The sequence below is a fragment of the Calcarisporiella thermophila genome, assembly GCF_041956535.1.
Source record: "Calcarisporiella thermophila strain CBS 279.70 unplaced genomic scaffold VTP21scaffold_50, whole genome shotgun sequence".
NCBI lineage: Eukaryota > Fungi > Calcarisporiellomycota > Calcarisporiellomycetes > Calcarisporiellales > Calcarisporiellaceae > Calcarisporiella > Calcarisporiella thermophila.
Genome location: NW_027192240.1, coordinates 14,295 through 30,864, shown reverse-complemented (window position 1 = coordinate 30,864; position 16,570 = coordinate 14,295). Strand labels below are relative to the sequence as shown.

Sequence of the window (16,570 nt, the reverse complement as noted above, 5' to 3'; positions counted from 1 at the left end):
TCATATTTTGCTGGTTGAGTAATTAAGCGGCGCAGTCAAATGTGACAAAGCTGGATCGTCGCAAGACTACGAATAATCTTGAGGTTAAGTTTTGATGATGCATAATTCAATGATATTTAATCAATACCGCTGTTGATGATGATACCAGGAGCATGCAATAGAAGACGGGATACTGACAATAATGTTGGTGCCTTTTTAGGTACCAGATAGATTCTACTAAGTGTTTACTTTGAACCTCTTTTCTGAGTGTGAAACTACCACTAGCAATGGTGGACTCACGCTTGGAGACGTCGATTCAAACAAATACACCGGATCCATTACTTATACACCTATTATGTCCACCTCTCCTTTCAGTGTAAGCTAAGAAGAATAATGCCCTTAGGTTATCAATATGCCGATCTCAAGCACGATTCCCTCACCATTGCTGGCAAGTCTTTCACTCTGACTTCCAGTCGATATATTTTGCCTCAATCTCAAATTAGTAACTGGAGTGGATAGTCTGACACATTATAGTTATCAGTAATCTAAACGCAAGAGATGACCAAGACCTTATTCTTGGTCAAAAATTATTGGAAATTACTATCCCGTATATGTATACCAGTTAATTCAGAGAAAAATTCATTTAGAAATGAATTTTTTTCTCTTGACCAAATATTATTGCAGGATACTACCAATAATAATATTATTATTGGATATTGTGACTTCTTGCTAGAAAATTCCATTTATTTTTATTTATTAATATGTTTATGTATCATATAGATTCATCTGCATAAATTTTACATTTGACTGCAACCTACAGCCAGAACCTAAGAGTAAATCAGTGCAATTATCGAGATTATCCGTGATTACAGCAAAATTGCAACTAAGTAATAAAATTTAGTGACAAAAAACCTTAACTCACGCTATGAAATTCAATACATGCAGGTGAGTCATCCTACTATTAACCCTGTTTTATTGATTTATTGAACTTTATAAATAAAAAGAAGGTTATTAAATATGAATGAAGTTGTGCCTCGGTTATGTTACAAACGACCCAAGGGTAATGTAAAGTTATTGTCGAGTATTAAATAGCAAAAAGAGTCGTACCTATAGAAGGCAAACTTTCACCACTTTGCCATATCGCTGTTATCTGCAGTTGGATCAACCCCAACATTAATGTATGCAACAACTCCGTCAGTGATATATTTTCCAACCAGTGCAAGATCCAAGTAAGGACTATATCCCCCTTCAGAAGCCTGATGGAAAATATTGTCTTGGTCATTGAGCACCCGTTCTATTTTGTTTGTGTTATACACTTCGAGACCCTCAATTTGTCTGTAAAAATCTTCTGGAAAGTAAAACACTCCGACATGAGCGACAGTACCACCTGTTAGAGTGCCATTGTATAGAGCCATTCCGTTGATGTGAACCATGGAATGAATATGGACTGCTCGACCACGATACCAACCTGGGATAATTGTTTTGAATTCAGCAATTCCATCCGAATCAGTGGGTTGAACACCTCTCAAAAAACTCAGTGATCCACTTTGGTCGTTGGCCTTGTCAAGCTTCATAAGTGAAGTGTTATTAAAAGCCGAGTAGAAACCAGTTGCATTAGCGTGCCAGATATCGATGAAAGCACCCTCAATGGGTTCACAAGTATTGATATTAATTAGGCTTATATCGAGTGTCAAAGGGATACCACGTTGGCCTTCGGTAATATTGGATCGAATTAGCTCTCCATCACGGTAGAAAGGTCCGACGGTTACTTCTGGCGCAAGCACGCATGTAGTGTTTTGGATACTGGAATAGTAGGCGTTTTTATTGATAAGAATGCCCGGAAGCTCCAGTCTTCGTCGATTGAGATGCTGAGTTCGGCGAAAGTGAGCAATTTGATGTCGTTTCTCCACATGAGTCGCACACCTTCTGGCTTGTAAATCTCGTCGAGCCAAAACGAAAGGATTTGTGGTATCCTCGTGGGCAGACGATAAAATAATAGTATAGGCAAACTGAGCCAAAACAAAAAGTGCGATGAAGTACATTTTACATAGAGTAGACAAGTTTATCGAGTGTTCTGAGCCCTTTTATTATTGTGAATTATCCGAACATTTCACCGATCAAACTGACATTCTATATTGCTACAATGAGGAGTAACTTGATCTAAATTAGTAATGTCTCATTTTGCCGGTGTGTCGATTATATTATTAATGCTATTATTCTTGAATTGTCTGGCCCAGAAGAAAACGACTGATACTGTAAGTTAGATTATTACGCCTTTGCTTTTTTACTTGCCGTTCGAAAAAATATGCACACCATTTGTAAGCTTTACGCCAGGACATGCAAAATTTTAGAAATTTCGAAAACACATGATAAATTCTTGGGCAGTTCAAAATCTCCGAAGTTAATGAGGCGTAAAATTTCATCCGGTTCTAGAAGGATTGATATCCATATAGGCACCAACCAGTCTGAAATTTATTTAAATTTAAAATTCATCCGATATAACCGAGGGTTCTATAGAGAATTTTCGAATCTGCCCTATCTAATTGACGTTCCAAATAGAGGGGCTGAGTCCGTTAGGCTCTATGTCAGTGTCATCTACTAATTTGGAAGATTACCATGTATGCCTATACACGAGCAAATTGAAAGCTTTAAAGTGGGCGGTTACATTAGGATATATATAAATTCGCACACTGAAGTATCAGGATAACTGCGATAGTTCTTACTTAAGCCTATGTGATGGCTTAAGGGAAATGGACAAGGCAAATTCAGCAGTCCACGCTTCCCTCCCCTCCCTCAAAAATTATTTTCCTTTTTTTATTATGCTTTTTTTGAGTTACTTTTCTCGCTTCTTCTTGGGACGGTCGAAGAATCATCATCTTGAGAGACGTCTTCTTATAGATTTGAACGTCTATCTTTAACCATAGAGTTTTTTTTTTATTTTATTAGGACCTGTGAAGGCTAACTCTCTTTGGGCGTGAGCCTGGATGGTGTTTCGTCGTAAGGGTATCTCTTACGAGGATATCCATCTCAGCCCTGCGATAGAAGCGTTCGAAATTATTGCTGAGGTCCAGTTAGCTGCTTTCAGTATACTGTAGATTCAAGCGGCGTGTCCTGTGCTAAGGCATAGTGTAAGATTTCTCGAGTTCTGGAGGGTTCGGAGGTCCAAATTTTCCAATTCAAGTAATTAAAGAAAAGATTGGTTAATTTATTCTTTACAAAACTCAAGGACTATTAATAAACTTCAAAATATATTCTTTACATAATACAAGTTGGTATTAAATGGCTAATATAAAACTGGCGTAAATATTACAAAGCTAAAACATTATATAAGGCAAGACATTATTATAATTATGTTCTGTAAATATGAAAAATAAAGTCAAATCATTACATCTCTGTTGGAACTGATTAAGAGTATATTAATAAAAGGAAAGAAGACAGATAGAAGGGATAACACAAATAACACACACTACTTGATTAAAAAGAGAGAAAGCACATACTATATATATATCTGATGGGATAGGGTAGGATATAAAAAGAAATAAAGATGGTGAGACGCATGCTCGTACATGTAAGGCGCGTGCTCGTACAAGTGTGCTATTAACTGACGTAACACATATAATATCTGGAATATATTCGGACTACCAGTCACGCCTGGTCGTTCTCCAACAATCTCTCCCCTTCTTAAAAATCACCGTTCGGGTAATTTTAAAGTTAATTAGCCGAATTTTCGTATTCCTCTATTGCTCGTTGTGTATATTCTAAATTCCGCAAAGGTTCCCAGGTAGATTCCGTTTCGTCGTAGCCAATCCATTTGATTAAATACTCAACTCGTTCGTTGCGGCCGAATTTCCTTGTTCTCTTGTCTATGACGCGCTCGACTTCGTATTAAAGTCCTTCTTCTGTTTCGACTGGCGGCGGTGGCTGAACAACTCTGCTCGCATATTCTTGTGGGCTCTTGTGGTATCGCTTCAGAAATGGACGTTAAAAACTGGATGAATCCTAAGTGACTCGGGCAACTTGACTTTGTAAACTACGGGCGATATCTTATTTATATTCTCGTATGGTCCGATGAACTTGTGCTGTAACTTTCTCGTAGGTCGTTGTGATGCAAGTTGGATGTTCGCCGTCGAAATCATGACCTTGTACCCGATGTTGAATTCTTCTTCTCTGCAATCTTGGTTTGCGTACTGGGCGTGACGTGATTTCGCAATTGACAAATTATCTGAAGCGCTTTTAGTTTTGACATTCTGAGGATTAAGTCGTCAGTTGCTTGAACGTTGATCCGGTGTGGCGTGAAGTTCAAAAGGCTTGACGGTACTATTGGGTTTTGTCCCGCGTTAAGTAAAAATGGGCTCATTCTCGTTGACACTTGTTTCGCGTTGTTGTATGCGAACTCTGCGGCATTCAAACACTCATCCCAATCGTCTTGTCAATATGCAACGTATGCTCGCAGCATTTGTTCTAGGGTGCGGTTGGTCCTCTCCGTCTGACCGTCGGTGATATGCTGTTGATGTCGCGAACTTCTTTCCTAAATAATTATGTGGTGCCTTCCAGAAGTTACTAATAAATCGTCAATCTCGAACTGATAATCTCACTTGTGGTTATTCATGCAATTTGAAAAAAGTGTCGAATAATATTCTCGCTATCCCTGGCTCGTTCGCTGACGTGGTTGTTAGAGAAAAGTGTGCCATTTTCATGAGTCGATCAACGAATACTACTATCGCGTCGTATCCCTTTCTAGTTCTTGGCAGATGTACAATCAAGTCCACCAATACTTGTTGCCACTTTTGCGTTGGAGTCTCGAGTGGTTGAAGAAATCCTGTTGGAAGATTGTTGCTCGTCTTGGTCCTTTGCCATATCTCGCAACTCTTCACGTATTTCTTGACGGCATCTCGTGATCTGGGCCAGTAGAAAAATCGATGAATCCGCTCGCATGTCTTCTCAATCCCTAAGTGTCCAGCGATCGTAATATCATGATTCTCGCGAAGAATTTGCCACTGTAGTTCCTTGTCGTTAGAGATGCATAACTGATTTTTACTCTCTCCTTCCCCGAAGAAGAGAAAATTGTTCCTTACACAGAAACCCTTGATGACATGCGCAAGTTATCGTGGTAACGGCAATTCAAGGCTTCTAAGGTATTTGTAGATATCAGTGAAAGCTGGATCATCATTGTACTTGTTACTTACAAGTATAACTTCTTTCACATCGTCCGGAGGTAGTAGTGTTGATATCGTGTTAACTCTGAAGTCTGGTCGTCTTGAGAGTGCGTCGGCTACGGTGTTGTTGCGTCCCGGTTGATATTTAATCTCGAACTGAAATTCTTGAAGTGTCTCCACCCATCTCGCTTGTCTGCGCGTGAATGTTGGTTGCGTTTGAAAATATCTGAGTAACGCGTGATCCGAATAAACAGTGAACGTTTGTCCGTGTAAATAATGTCTCCAGGTTCTCAATTCACGTACTATCGCGAAAAGCTCCTTCTTGCGTGTTGCGTAATTCTGGTCGCTTGCCGATAGCTTATGCTATTCGAATGCAACAGGGTGTAACACATTGTCAGACGAGTTATTTTGGAAAAGTACAGCACCGATGGCAAAATCTGACGCGTTCGTGATTACAATAAATTTCTCGTTCGGGTTCGGGACCTTGATTGTCGGTGCCGTGATTAACTTGGTCTTCAGTAATTGAAACAATATTGCACAGTTGTCACTCCATGCAAACTCGCGATCCAAAGTCGCTGCACATCCTTAGGTCGGCACCTTTTTTTAGCGAATATCACTGGCTCGCCGAATAGTGAATTGCTGGGCTGGATGAAACCTTTTCGAAGCAATTCTTGCAGCTGCCTATGCATTTTGTCCATCTCAGGATAGCTTAATCGATATGTCGCCTTTGACGATGGTTCGGTACCTGGTGCGAGTTCAATGTGATGATCAACGGTTCTTTCTGGTGGTAATCCGGCTGGCAACTCATTAGGAAATACATTCTCGTAGCTGGCGATTATTTCCCCGATATCCTTGTTCATATTGAGTTGAGGTGGTTCTGCGTCGTTTTCTTCCTTCAATATTACCGCATAAATTTTGTGACCTTTGGTGACGCGCTTGAACTGCATTGCAGTTAGTATTTCCACACTATTGCACTGCGTATCCTTGAGCATGATCTCTTGATCCTTGTACCAGATTGTTACCATATTTTCTCTCCAATTGATCTGAGAGTTGTTTTCAGCCAACCAAAGCTTCCCCAAGACGATATCATAATGTGGAAGATAGGCGACAACAAAGTTAAGTACTTGCTCATAATCTCCAAATCGTAGGTGAACGTCCACGAGTTTTCGGCTACAGATCTGCTTTTAACCGTTGGCGAAAGATAATTCAAAACTAGGGGTTTCAATTATCTTGTTGTCAAAACAATAGGCTAGACCTTTAGTCACAAAGTTGTCAGACGCTCCTCCATCAACGAGAACCTTGACCGGGTATTTATCTAGAAATCCTCGATTCATCAGAAGGACTCCGTGTTGATTCGTTGTGTTGAATTGGGATGGTGGGGAATTGTCGGATAAAATATTTTCACCTTCGGTCCCAATGGAGATCCCTATCAGCACCGGGACTTGAATTTTTCCGACGATGATTGTGCGCTTCTCGCTTTCTTAGGACAGGCTTGATCAATGTGACCTTTCTCGCGACAGAAAAAACACGATCCGCTCTTTCTCAGTCGTTCCTTTTCGTTCTCATTGAGCCTTTTATGTTTTTGGATCGCTTCGAGTTCCATTGGTCGTGGTCAGTTATGACTTTCGCGACTAGTCGAGGCGCGAAAATTGAGTTCGGGGCGATTACGGTCTCGGAAATAAACGGCATCGTAACGCTCAGCTTCTCTAACTGCATCGTTTAAGGTGGACGGATTCTTGTATTTTATTTCCTCTCTTGTTCGCAGTTTCAATCCACGAATAATCTTGTCGACAAGTTCCTTCTCAGTTGCTTGGAATTTGCGTTGCTAGTGAACGTAAGGTTACAGCATACTCCTGTACGCTCTGTCGTTGTCTTAAGCTTATCCCTCGCATGATTAACCGAGTTAATAGGTTGAAAGATGATGATGGCCTCGTTTTTAAAGGTTTCCCACTCCGTTGGCACTCGCCTTATATTTTTAAGTGTCTCCACCAAATAAGGGCTTCATCTTGGAATAGAGCGATGGCATACGGGTCCTTCATATGTTCAGGAGGATTCGTTCCCACAAAATAGTTCTCAACTTGATCAATCTATTCGCGTACATTAAGCTAATGTCTGCCACTAAATCTGGCGGGTTCAGGCATACGTAAAGGTGTTGGTACAAAAATCGGTTCCATTATTTCAATGTTGCTGTTTCGTAAAATAATTCTGGTATCTAGGGTCTGGTGTCTTATTTAAGATTTCTGGATTCTCGTAGTTTCACGTCATTAGATCGAAGTCGTCGCTACCAAAGTGTAAGATTTCTCGAGCACTGGAGTGTTCGGAGTTCCAAATATTCCAATTCAAGTAATTCAAGAAAAAGATTGATTAATATATTCTTTGCAAAAATCAAGGACTATTGACTATAGACTGAGAGTCCATGCGATCCAAGTCGGAGACTCTTGAAAATGTGACCATTGCGAATAATCATGTCAGTTTGTACGTGAGTGCGAGCAAATCAAATGTCGAGTTTGTCGTCTTTTTAAAATGATCAATAATCGGGGAGATGTCTAAGGGTCTCTCGGCAAGATTGATGGGTGGTGCCTCTCTAGCTATTTATCTAAGAACCTCGACGACCAAGGGGTCCTGATGAGGGTTTCCACCCGATTGGATCTCTCCGATCGCTGAACGATAAAGTTGATAAGACTTTGTGACTTTTCCTTGTGTTGCTCAACCAAAAAGGCAGCTATTGCCAACGTTGGGGCTTGGAAAGGCGGGGTATTGTTTGCTGCACACCATTTCTTTTGCGCTGAGGAATAGTTGCGATGCTTAGCCAGTCTCCCTTTGCCGCGTAGCAGCAATTCCTGTGTATCTAGAGAAGCAATCTTTTTTCTCAATTATTCCCTGAGATGCGCCAAGCGGTCAAATACCGTGATCTGATCTTCAGTGGGTGCTTTGTCTGTGTTGCTGCCAGACGAATTGCCTTCTCCGGTATCTTGATCGGACCCTCCAGTTTCATCTGTAGAAAAGAAGAAAACCATGGGGCTGATGGCTAATATGGAGTTACTATCGTTAGGTTCACTTGTTCCAACATCACCTTCCGAAGAACTCGTGCTATCATTGTCCATGTCGGATTGGCATATGGGTTAGACTTAGGCTAGGCCTAAGTAAGAATTATATATATATATTTATATATATATTTATTCTCTAATAACAATATTAATAAGAGCTGCCAGGATGAAACCCATCCCAAACAAGATCCGCGCTAGTATTATCCAGCGCGCAAAAGAAGGGGCCTCCTCACGAATGATTGCAGATGCTCTGAATATACATCATACCACGGCAGCAAAGGTCGTCAGAGAGGAAGCGAGGCAACGTCCTGACCTTAAGAGGCCATCTGCCGGTCGCCCTCGAAATCTGAGTGAAAGAGATGAAAGAAAGATTGCTACACTATTAGTATCCGGCCGGTGTAAAAATGCAACCGAGGTGACAGAACTCCTGAAAGCCGAATACGATATGGATGTGTCAACTAGCAACGTAAAGAGGATCATCCAAAGAAATGAACTGCTCACTCGAGTTCGTCCAAAGAAGCCTCTTCTTACAGCTTCACATCGTCGAAGGCGTCTGGAGTTTGCAAAGAAGCATCTTCATTGGACTGAAGAAGATTGGAAGCGAGTAATATTTTCTGATGAAACGAAAATAACACTCGCGAATGAGGGAGGCAAACAATACTATTACAAGCACAAGGGCGGTCCTCTTCGTAGCCGTCATATCCAACCTACTCTAAAACACGGGGGTGGTTACCTGATGGCGTGGGGCTGTACTACAGCACATGGAGTTGGCTACCTCTGTCGAATCAACGAAGGGCTCGATGCTCAACTTTATTATAAGATTCTCAGTGAAGAATATAGATGGACTTTGGAATATTATGGGGTCGACAAGTCGGAAGTGATATTCCAACATGATAATGACCCCAAGCATACAGCTAATATCACTAAAGCCTGGCTTCAAGACAACAAGCTACAGGTACTAGAGTGGCCTTCGCAGTCTCCCGATCTCAATATCATGGAGCACATGTGGAGTGAATTAAAGCGAAGACTTGCCAATTATCGCAGAATGCCCAAAAGCAAAGATGAGTTATGGGAACGAATTGAAACAGAGTGGGAAAGCATCGATAAGGAATACATCGGAAAACTCTACGCAAGCATGCCGGAGAGGATACGCGCTATGTGCTTCGCTAAGGGAGGGCACACAAAGTATTAGGTAGTAAAAGAGAAAATAATGGGGGTGTTCACGCTTCCGCTTATTCGGATTATTTTTATCATAAATAAGCGAAATAGCGCATTGTGATTGGTTAATGGTTTTAGTAGCCAGTTAATAAATAAAATAATAAAATAATCCGAATAAGCTGGAAGCGTGAACACCCCAATGATCGATCAAAATAGTAGCTATATTGTAAGATATTTAATTATGTAGAAATGCACTTTTTATAACTTCAACTTCCCAGAGCGCCAACTTTTGTTTGTTAAACATGGCATGCACATATCCCTAAAAAAAGTGTAGGCTCTGCAGTTTTTTTATAATAGCTCTTCCACTCTAATTTTATAAGGAGATGATGAAACATTTGGCGTCCAAGGAGATGTGGCTTGGGTATTCCTCCAATTTCGGACGGGGCTGTATTACTTGTAATCAGCCACATGGATTTTCCTAGGGAATATAGCTATATTTTAACACCAAATTATAAAGAAAATAAGACTATATCTCATATCATATATAAACTCTCGAAAATGAATGAATAGAAGACAAATATGCGAAAAAATACTGATATATAATATAATATCATAATTTCCAATTATTTATATCGCCCATATTATATACAATAATGACCTTAATTCAAGATATTACGATCAATAAAAGAATATTCTTTGTGGATTAAATCGGGAAAGCTGAGTGATTTAGTCAACTCAATAATGTCTGTAATTGCAGGTTTTGAGAAAGACATGCTTCACCATTCGCACGTTGAGCCGCATTAATTTTCTGGAATATCTTTTTCTTGGGACATATTGTCGATGTACTCCTTCACTTCCTCCACCTCTTCCTCTTTCTCTTCCTCTTCCTCTTCAGTAAACCAGAACTGAGAATCACCTAACCTATTTAGAATGCGCAAATTGGAGTAAATATACACCAAATTAAATGCTCTTCGGTTTTTCATTCGATTCCTATTTCCATTGTGTACGAACCCGAATGTTGACCAGCTTCTTTCTGAAGCAGCTGATGAAGCAGGCAATGATGGCTAGCTTCGCTAACTTTGGCGAGAGTTTCTCATGTGCGTTCCACCAAGCTATGGGATCTATATTTTTGGCAGCAGACCAGAGGTAACGGGAATTAAATGGTGCTGATTTCGTATTAAAGAGCAGCAAATCTGTGTATATTTCATCTGCCTCTTCTTCGGGATATCTTTCGGATAAATATTGTTGTATCTCTTCTAATGATTTTTTTTTATAAGTGAAGACTGAATGCTTAGGATCGAGCACGTGAGCCACTGTCATCACTGGCTTTTTTATAAAATTGAACCGAGCAGCAATCTTTTCTGGCAAGTCTTTGCTCTGATCACTTGGACGCATTACAGTCATTTTCATTAATGAAAAGTAATATTGGTTACCAAGTGAAAGGCGATGTCTTTCTCAAAATCTGTAATTACAGCCGTAATTGGGTTGACCAAATTTCTCAGCTCCTCCAGCTTATTCCACCAAGAAATTTGAAGTAAACAATTCAATACTTCATTGCCTCTATTTGGATGAGCAGTGAGTTCCAAGGCTGCTATTTGGAGGGGAATGCGCGAAGCCAAAACGGATTCCAAGCATTTTGAATAAGAGAGCCACCGCGTCTCAACCGGAAGCGCAAGTGCAATTTCATGTCCGAGCTTTTCTTTTTGGACCCTCTTGAGAATAGAATAAGGAACCGAGTGATTTCGAAACCATTTTGCAATTGTTTTCACTTCGCCAATTGTGCTCGATGCCCATGGAAGGCTCAAAACAACCATTAGCAGTAAGTTAGTAGCATGTGAAGCACAATCAGAGCACACAAGATTGCTAAACTCCTTATCAAGTATACTCCAGGCTGCTTTCATATTTGCCGCATTATCAGTCACTATTGCCTTGACTTTTTCTACACCAATCCTTCTAATTACTTTGGATATTTCACTTGCAATCTATTCTCCTGTATGCCGATTAGTGCCCGTAGATATAGTATCATAGAAAAAGGGTTTAGGTGTAGTTATCACAAAATTCATTATAGATTCCCTTCTGATATTTGTCCATGAATCAGTTATAAGATATATGTTCTCGCTAGTTTTCAGGCTGTGTTCAACTTTCTGTTTAACATCTTCTTATGTTTTGGATAAAAGCGGATTCGCAAGCCTATAGCGTGAGAAAGGAGTATAGTTAGGATTCAATTTCTTTATAAATCGGATAAAGTAATTATTTTCTATAAAATTAAAGGATACATCTTCACTATAGAATGCATTTGCGAGCAGATCAAGCTCAGCAATATCGTTTTCATCAAATTCAGTTGCGACGTAATTACGTTTTCCTAGACTTGTGGCCTCACAATCCGAGTCTGACGACGTTTCTGATATTGCTATATCAGCATTTTCATCATCTTCGGGGCTCTGACATTTTAATAGCTGGGTTTTGATACGATTCGCACCTGTCGCCCAAAATTTTTCATTGCAATGAATACAACGGACAAAAGAGCTTTTGTGCTTGCGTTCAATTATCTCAACGGATTCCCAAAGAGGACTCTTATTACAATCCATTTTCAACTAAATCTGACAGGAAATATAAGAACCTTGCAATGGAACTTCTTTTTAAAAGATTACTCTAAATTTCAAGTGTAATGAAATTTTTCCATATATGTAATTGATGGCTTATTCACAGCTTAGATCGATGTTACATATGTTACTTTCAGATCTTCTTAATCTCTGTCTACGTAGCTACATCATCATTTATTGGATATATATACGTACATTTGAGATTGTAATAAATTAATAAGGAGTTAAATCTTTCTCTCCAACTAAAAACCCCCGTCACAATCGAGGCTTCTATGGTGTTACATATGTTACTTTCAGATCTTCTTAATCTCTGTGTCTACGTAGCTACGTCATCATTTATTGGATATATATAGGTACATTTGAGATTGTAGTAAATCAATGAGGAGTTAAATCTTTCTCTCCAACTAAAAACCCCCGTCACATATGGGGCTTGGCTAGAAAAAACAAAATACAAAAAACACCGATAAAATACAAAAAACACGGATTTCTGATGTATCCGACATATCCGACAGCTCGTCAGAAAAAAATAAAATACCAATTTACAACCCTACGCGGCTGTATTTAAATGGATCAAAAGTGGTATTTTGATCTAGTTGACTGTGACTAATTTTTCAGTCCATTTCTTGGCCAGATATGTCCGAGATATCTCGCAAAAAAAAAAAAAAATGACGTGGTCTAGGACAATTCTAGTATTTTTGTAGATGAGTCGAAGTTTAGTAATACTGTAGTCGCTGCTTATTATAGTATGAAATAATCAATAAGCGTTATTCAATGTACTTTTACAACAAGGTATAATAGAATGTTCTGAACGAGCCAGTGTGGCTAGTGACTGGATACTTGGCACTTCTTTGTATAAATACAGTACCTTAACTTCACAATAAATACTACCTCAATTAAAAACAATGATTTTGTCTCTTTTCAGTTTAATATTATGCATTTCTACAATCTCCCTCACAGCCATCGCTCAAAGATGCCGCTGCCAACCAGGCGATACTTGCTGGCCGACCGACCAACTTTGGGAGCGATTTAATGCTTCAGTTGGAGGACATCTATTATCAACCACACCTATTGCATATCCTTGTCATGATCCCCATTACAATGAAGCAGCTTGCGATTTAGTAAAGAAAAATTGGAATGACGCTCTCTGGCGCGAGGAGCAACCGGGAGGTTTAGTGTGGACTGGGTGGGAAATCGATGGGAATATTGGCTGCTTGAATACTGATAATAGAACAACACCATGCTTGCAGGGAGCGGTTCCCGTATACTCCGTTAATGTTACGAGCGGAGCTGAAATTCAAAAAGCGGTAATATTTGCAGCGCAACATAATCTACGAATTATTATTAAGAATACTGGTCACGATTTCCTTGGCAGGAGCACTGCGCCCGGTTCATTGAGTATTTGGACGCACTATCTCCGAAATATCACTTTTTATGATAGCTTCATTCCAGAGGGGTGTAATGTTAATCAAGGAACCTCTGCTGTTACAGTAGAGGCCGGGGTTCGATGGGGAGATGTGTATCGAGCCGCTGAAACACGAAAATTAGTGATAGTGGGCGGATCATCTTTAACAGTGGGGGCAGCAGGAGGGTATGTTCAGGGTGGTGGTCATAGCCCACTGTCTCCTACGTTTGGTTTAAGCGCGGATAACATCCTGCAGTACACCGTGGTAACTGCTGATGGTCAGCTTCGCATTGCAAATGCCTGTCAAAATAAAGATCTCTTCTGGGCACTTCGCGGAGGAGGAGGAGGAACTTTTGGAGTTGTCATATCTGCCACCCACAAGACGCACAAAGCCCCCGACAATGTTATAGGCGCACGCTATATTATTAACGCTACGGATCTAGCCAGCTATAAAGACATATTAAGAACATTCATTAAAATCACCCCATATCTATCGGATGCAGGATGGGGAGGTTATTTTAATCTGAAGGATAAGCAAATTAGTATCAACTATCTTTCCCTAGGCACGAATACGACTTTTGCTAAAGACTCCTTTGCCACACTTGTTAACATCATCAAATATCATACTGGTGTATCCTACTCTGAAAATATCACCGCTTTCTCATCTTTCTATGACTGGCAGCTCTCCAAGATCTGTCATGATTACCCTTCGTGCAAAGAACCAGCCGGGTATAACGTGCAACTTAGCTCCAGATTGATTCCTAGAAAAAACTTCGAAACCGATGCTGATGTCGATCAACTCGCAGACATTTTATCAAAGATAATCAAAAACACTATAAGTGGTGTAATCGGCAATTTCGTTGCTGGAGGTGCAGTAGCGCGAGCTGGGGGAAATGACACTTCTGTTAACCCAGCTTGGAGGAAGGCTCTATGGCATGTGTACGCGATGGGAGGCACGATGGATAACGCAACCGAAGTAGAGAGAAAATATGCAACCCAAAGTTTGAGGAATGCTACACAACCGCTACGGGATATTACGCCGGGATCAGGATGTTACGTGAATGAGGCTGATCCAAACGAACCCAATTGGCAATTTGCATTCTTCGGCAGCAATTACCAGCAGCTTAGGGAAGTTAAGAAGGAGATAGATCCTACCGATTTGTTTACTTGCAATAAGTGCGTAGGAAGTGAATACTGGACAGAAAATCTCAATTGTCTCGCTCATTAAATACAGTGTATCATTCAACCCTTCAATTTCTCCAACACTTATAGGACATTCTGCGATTAAAATTAAAGTATTTTTCTTTTCTCCCTGCAAAAAGCCACCCTAATTAAACTCCGTGTAAACTTTAAAGGATTTTTAGTAATCTAATATCAAAAGCACCATTTGGCTCACGTATAATTTAACATACGGAATATGGAAACCGGGAAACGTGCTCTGTGGAATTTTATTCGTCCCTTGGGTTCATAGTGAACAAATGTCGAAAAAATTATTTATTCCAAAAAACTGGACACGTGTCTTGGAAATAATATTCAAAAATTTTTGTAGGAAGGAGTTGGTCATTATTACGAGAATTGTGTAACAGGGCTCAAATGGTAGACAGGCGATCTTAATAAAATATAGAGATCGGTGAGGAGCAAAAGGAATCAATGAGTGGTTTTTAAATAAGAAAAGAATATGTAATCTCCGATGAATATATCTTCCCATAAAAATTACACCAGAAAATAACAAAGTAATAGCTAAGCCATAATAAGTTAATAACAATGATATTATTGCAGAGATACGCACGACATTATTAAAGAGCCTAAGTCGTGTATTCTACAGAGCTAAAATTTCTCGAAATCTCAAACAGCATGGATACAAATAGAAATAGCGCCGAAGATGAATTAGCGGAGAAAAGAAAAAAGATCAGAGAAGGGGATGCACGTCGTCAACGCGAACTTTATGCACGTATTATGGCGGATCCGATTAGAGCCGCTAAACGGCGAGAAAAAAAGCGACTGGAAGCTCGTGCTAGGAGAGCGCGGTTAAAACAGCAGCTAGATGCTGCTGCAACCGAAAAAGCTGAATCATGTGAACAGGTAAAGCCCGTACCAAACACTGACCCGGCCGAGCTTGAAAATCTTCAACAAAATTGGGGGGAAGCGCCTCGAGCACATAATCACCGGAAAAAAAACCCGACAAAAGGCTCAGGGGGGGGGGTCAGATGGAGATGCTAAATTTGACTTCGCTTTAACTATAAGTGCCCCAGTATGAGATAACATTAGTTTTTTGTTTCCGCATAACCTCATCATAAACTTTTGAGTTTCTTTACAGGATATATATTGTATAGCTAACTTTTATTTTTTGATGTTTTATATTCATCGGGCATTATTCTGGCACCGGTATTAAGAATTTCCTCTCACCTAGTGATGGAATTCAAATTACACATGGAATCCACGACCAAGGGATCGAAGACCAATGCCCATGGTCAAGCGTGTCACAAATTGCTGATTTAGATCCCGGCGTAATTGCTAGGGAAATTGAAGCAGATAATGGAATGAACATGGAAATAAAAATTTCGGTAAATACGATTTGTTTAGGTTCATAGGGATATATGCGGCAATTGGAGGAGTCCCCTAGGAAGCGCAGTTGACCTGTTTTGCGACTATGTGGCCAAGTGGTCCCTGTCACCTCTGACATTGGAGGCCGAGGAAAAAAGCCAGAACATGGTGGACCACACGTTTGTTCATTCGGATCTCGTCATAAATGTAAACTATTCTGCAATTGATCCCCCAGTGGACACCGACCATCTCTATCTTCTGCAGCTGGTTGTCAAAATTCCAGTTGAGAACAACGCTTTTCGTGGCCTGCCAAGCCAGGCGAGCATTCCCCGGTATTATCTAAAGTATTTGGAGGATGCACCAACATTGAGGCTCTTCCAGTCTACCTACTCGCACTTAACTCGCACACTCACCCAACCTCTGGCTAATCTTGCTACCTTTTTCACCAACTCGCAACCAGAGGAAGCCCAGGAGGTGATAGAAGAAGCGGAAGGGCATCTTCTTCATGCCATCCAACTATGTGCAGAGTCGATTCTCGGCACCTACCGTCCTCAAGAGCGCCGGCAAGATCCCGACCATCTATTTGAGCATCTAAAAACGTGTAGAAATACACATGATGCTCTACGGGCACTAAAAAGGGCACAGAGAGTCAATGGGATGAAGGGTTACAGTATGCCGCAT

The 16,570-nt window shown here is 40.4% G+C and overlaps 6 protein-coding genes across 6 annotated transcripts; 3 read left to right on the top strand and 3 right to left on the bottom strand.

Moving 5' to 3' along the window:
* Window positions 1-1,103: 1,103 nt before the first annotated feature.
* Window positions 1,104-2,021, bottom strand: VTP21DRAFT_9655 (uncharacterized protein; the record flags this gene model as incomplete). The annotated part of the gene is made up of 1 exon (XM_069400635.1): window positions 1,104-2,021. The coding sequence occupies one exon, from the start codon at window positions 2,019-2,021 to the stop codon at window positions 1,104-1,106; it is 918 nt and encodes a 305-aa protein (XP_069245509.1).
* A 1,926-nt stretch (window positions 2,022-3,947) lies between these two features.
* Window positions 3,948-8,239, bottom strand: VTP21DRAFT_9654 (uncharacterized protein; the record flags this gene model as incomplete). The annotated part of the gene is made up of 10 exons (XM_069400634.1): window positions 3,948-4,226; window positions 4,737-5,063; window positions 5,166-5,498; window positions 5,556-5,648; window positions 5,753-6,316; window positions 6,401-6,615; window positions 6,759-6,960; window positions 7,775-7,975; window positions 8,042-8,130; window positions 8,209-8,239. 10 exons carry the CDS (start codon window positions 8,237-8,239, stop codon window positions 3,948-3,950), a joined length of 2,334 nt encoding a protein of 777 aa, XP_069245508.1.
* A 109-nt stretch (window positions 8,240-8,348) lies between these two features.
* Window positions 8,349-9,374, top strand: VTP21DRAFT_9653 (uncharacterized protein; the record flags this gene model as incomplete). Its single annotated transcript, XM_069400633.1, has 1 exon — window positions 8,349-9,374. One exon carries the CDS (start codon window positions 8,349-8,351, stop codon window positions 9,372-9,374), a length of 1,026 nt encoding a protein of 341 aa, XP_069245507.1.
* A 766-nt stretch (window positions 9,375-10,140) lies between these two features.
* VTP21DRAFT_9652 (uncharacterized protein) lies at window positions 10,141-10,744 on the bottom strand (the record flags this gene model as incomplete). Its single annotated transcript, XM_069400632.1, has 2 exons — window positions 10,141-10,256; window positions 10,348-10,744. 2 exons carry the CDS (start codon window positions 10,742-10,744, stop codon window positions 10,141-10,143), a joined length of 513 nt encoding a protein of 170 aa, XP_069245506.1.
* Window positions 10,745-12,845: 2,101 nt separating this feature from the next.
* On the top strand, window positions 12,846-14,573 carry VTP21DRAFT_9651 (uncharacterized protein; the record flags this gene model as incomplete). Its single annotated transcript, XM_069400631.1, has 1 exon — window positions 12,846-14,573. One exon carries the CDS (start codon window positions 12,846-12,848, stop codon window positions 14,571-14,573), a length of 1,728 nt encoding a protein of 575 aa, XP_069245505.1.
* A 626-nt stretch (window positions 14,574-15,199) lies between these two features.
* On the top strand, window positions 15,200-16,484 carry VTP21DRAFT_9650 (uncharacterized protein; the record flags this gene model as incomplete). Its single annotated transcript, XM_069400630.1, has 3 exons — window positions 15,200-15,427; window positions 15,929-16,363; window positions 16,416-16,484. The coding sequence occupies 3 exons, from the start codon at window positions 15,200-15,202 to the stop codon at window positions 16,482-16,484; spliced, it is 732 nt and encodes a 243-aa protein (XP_069245504.1).
* Between the last annotated feature and the right edge of the window lie 86 nt (window positions 16,485-16,570).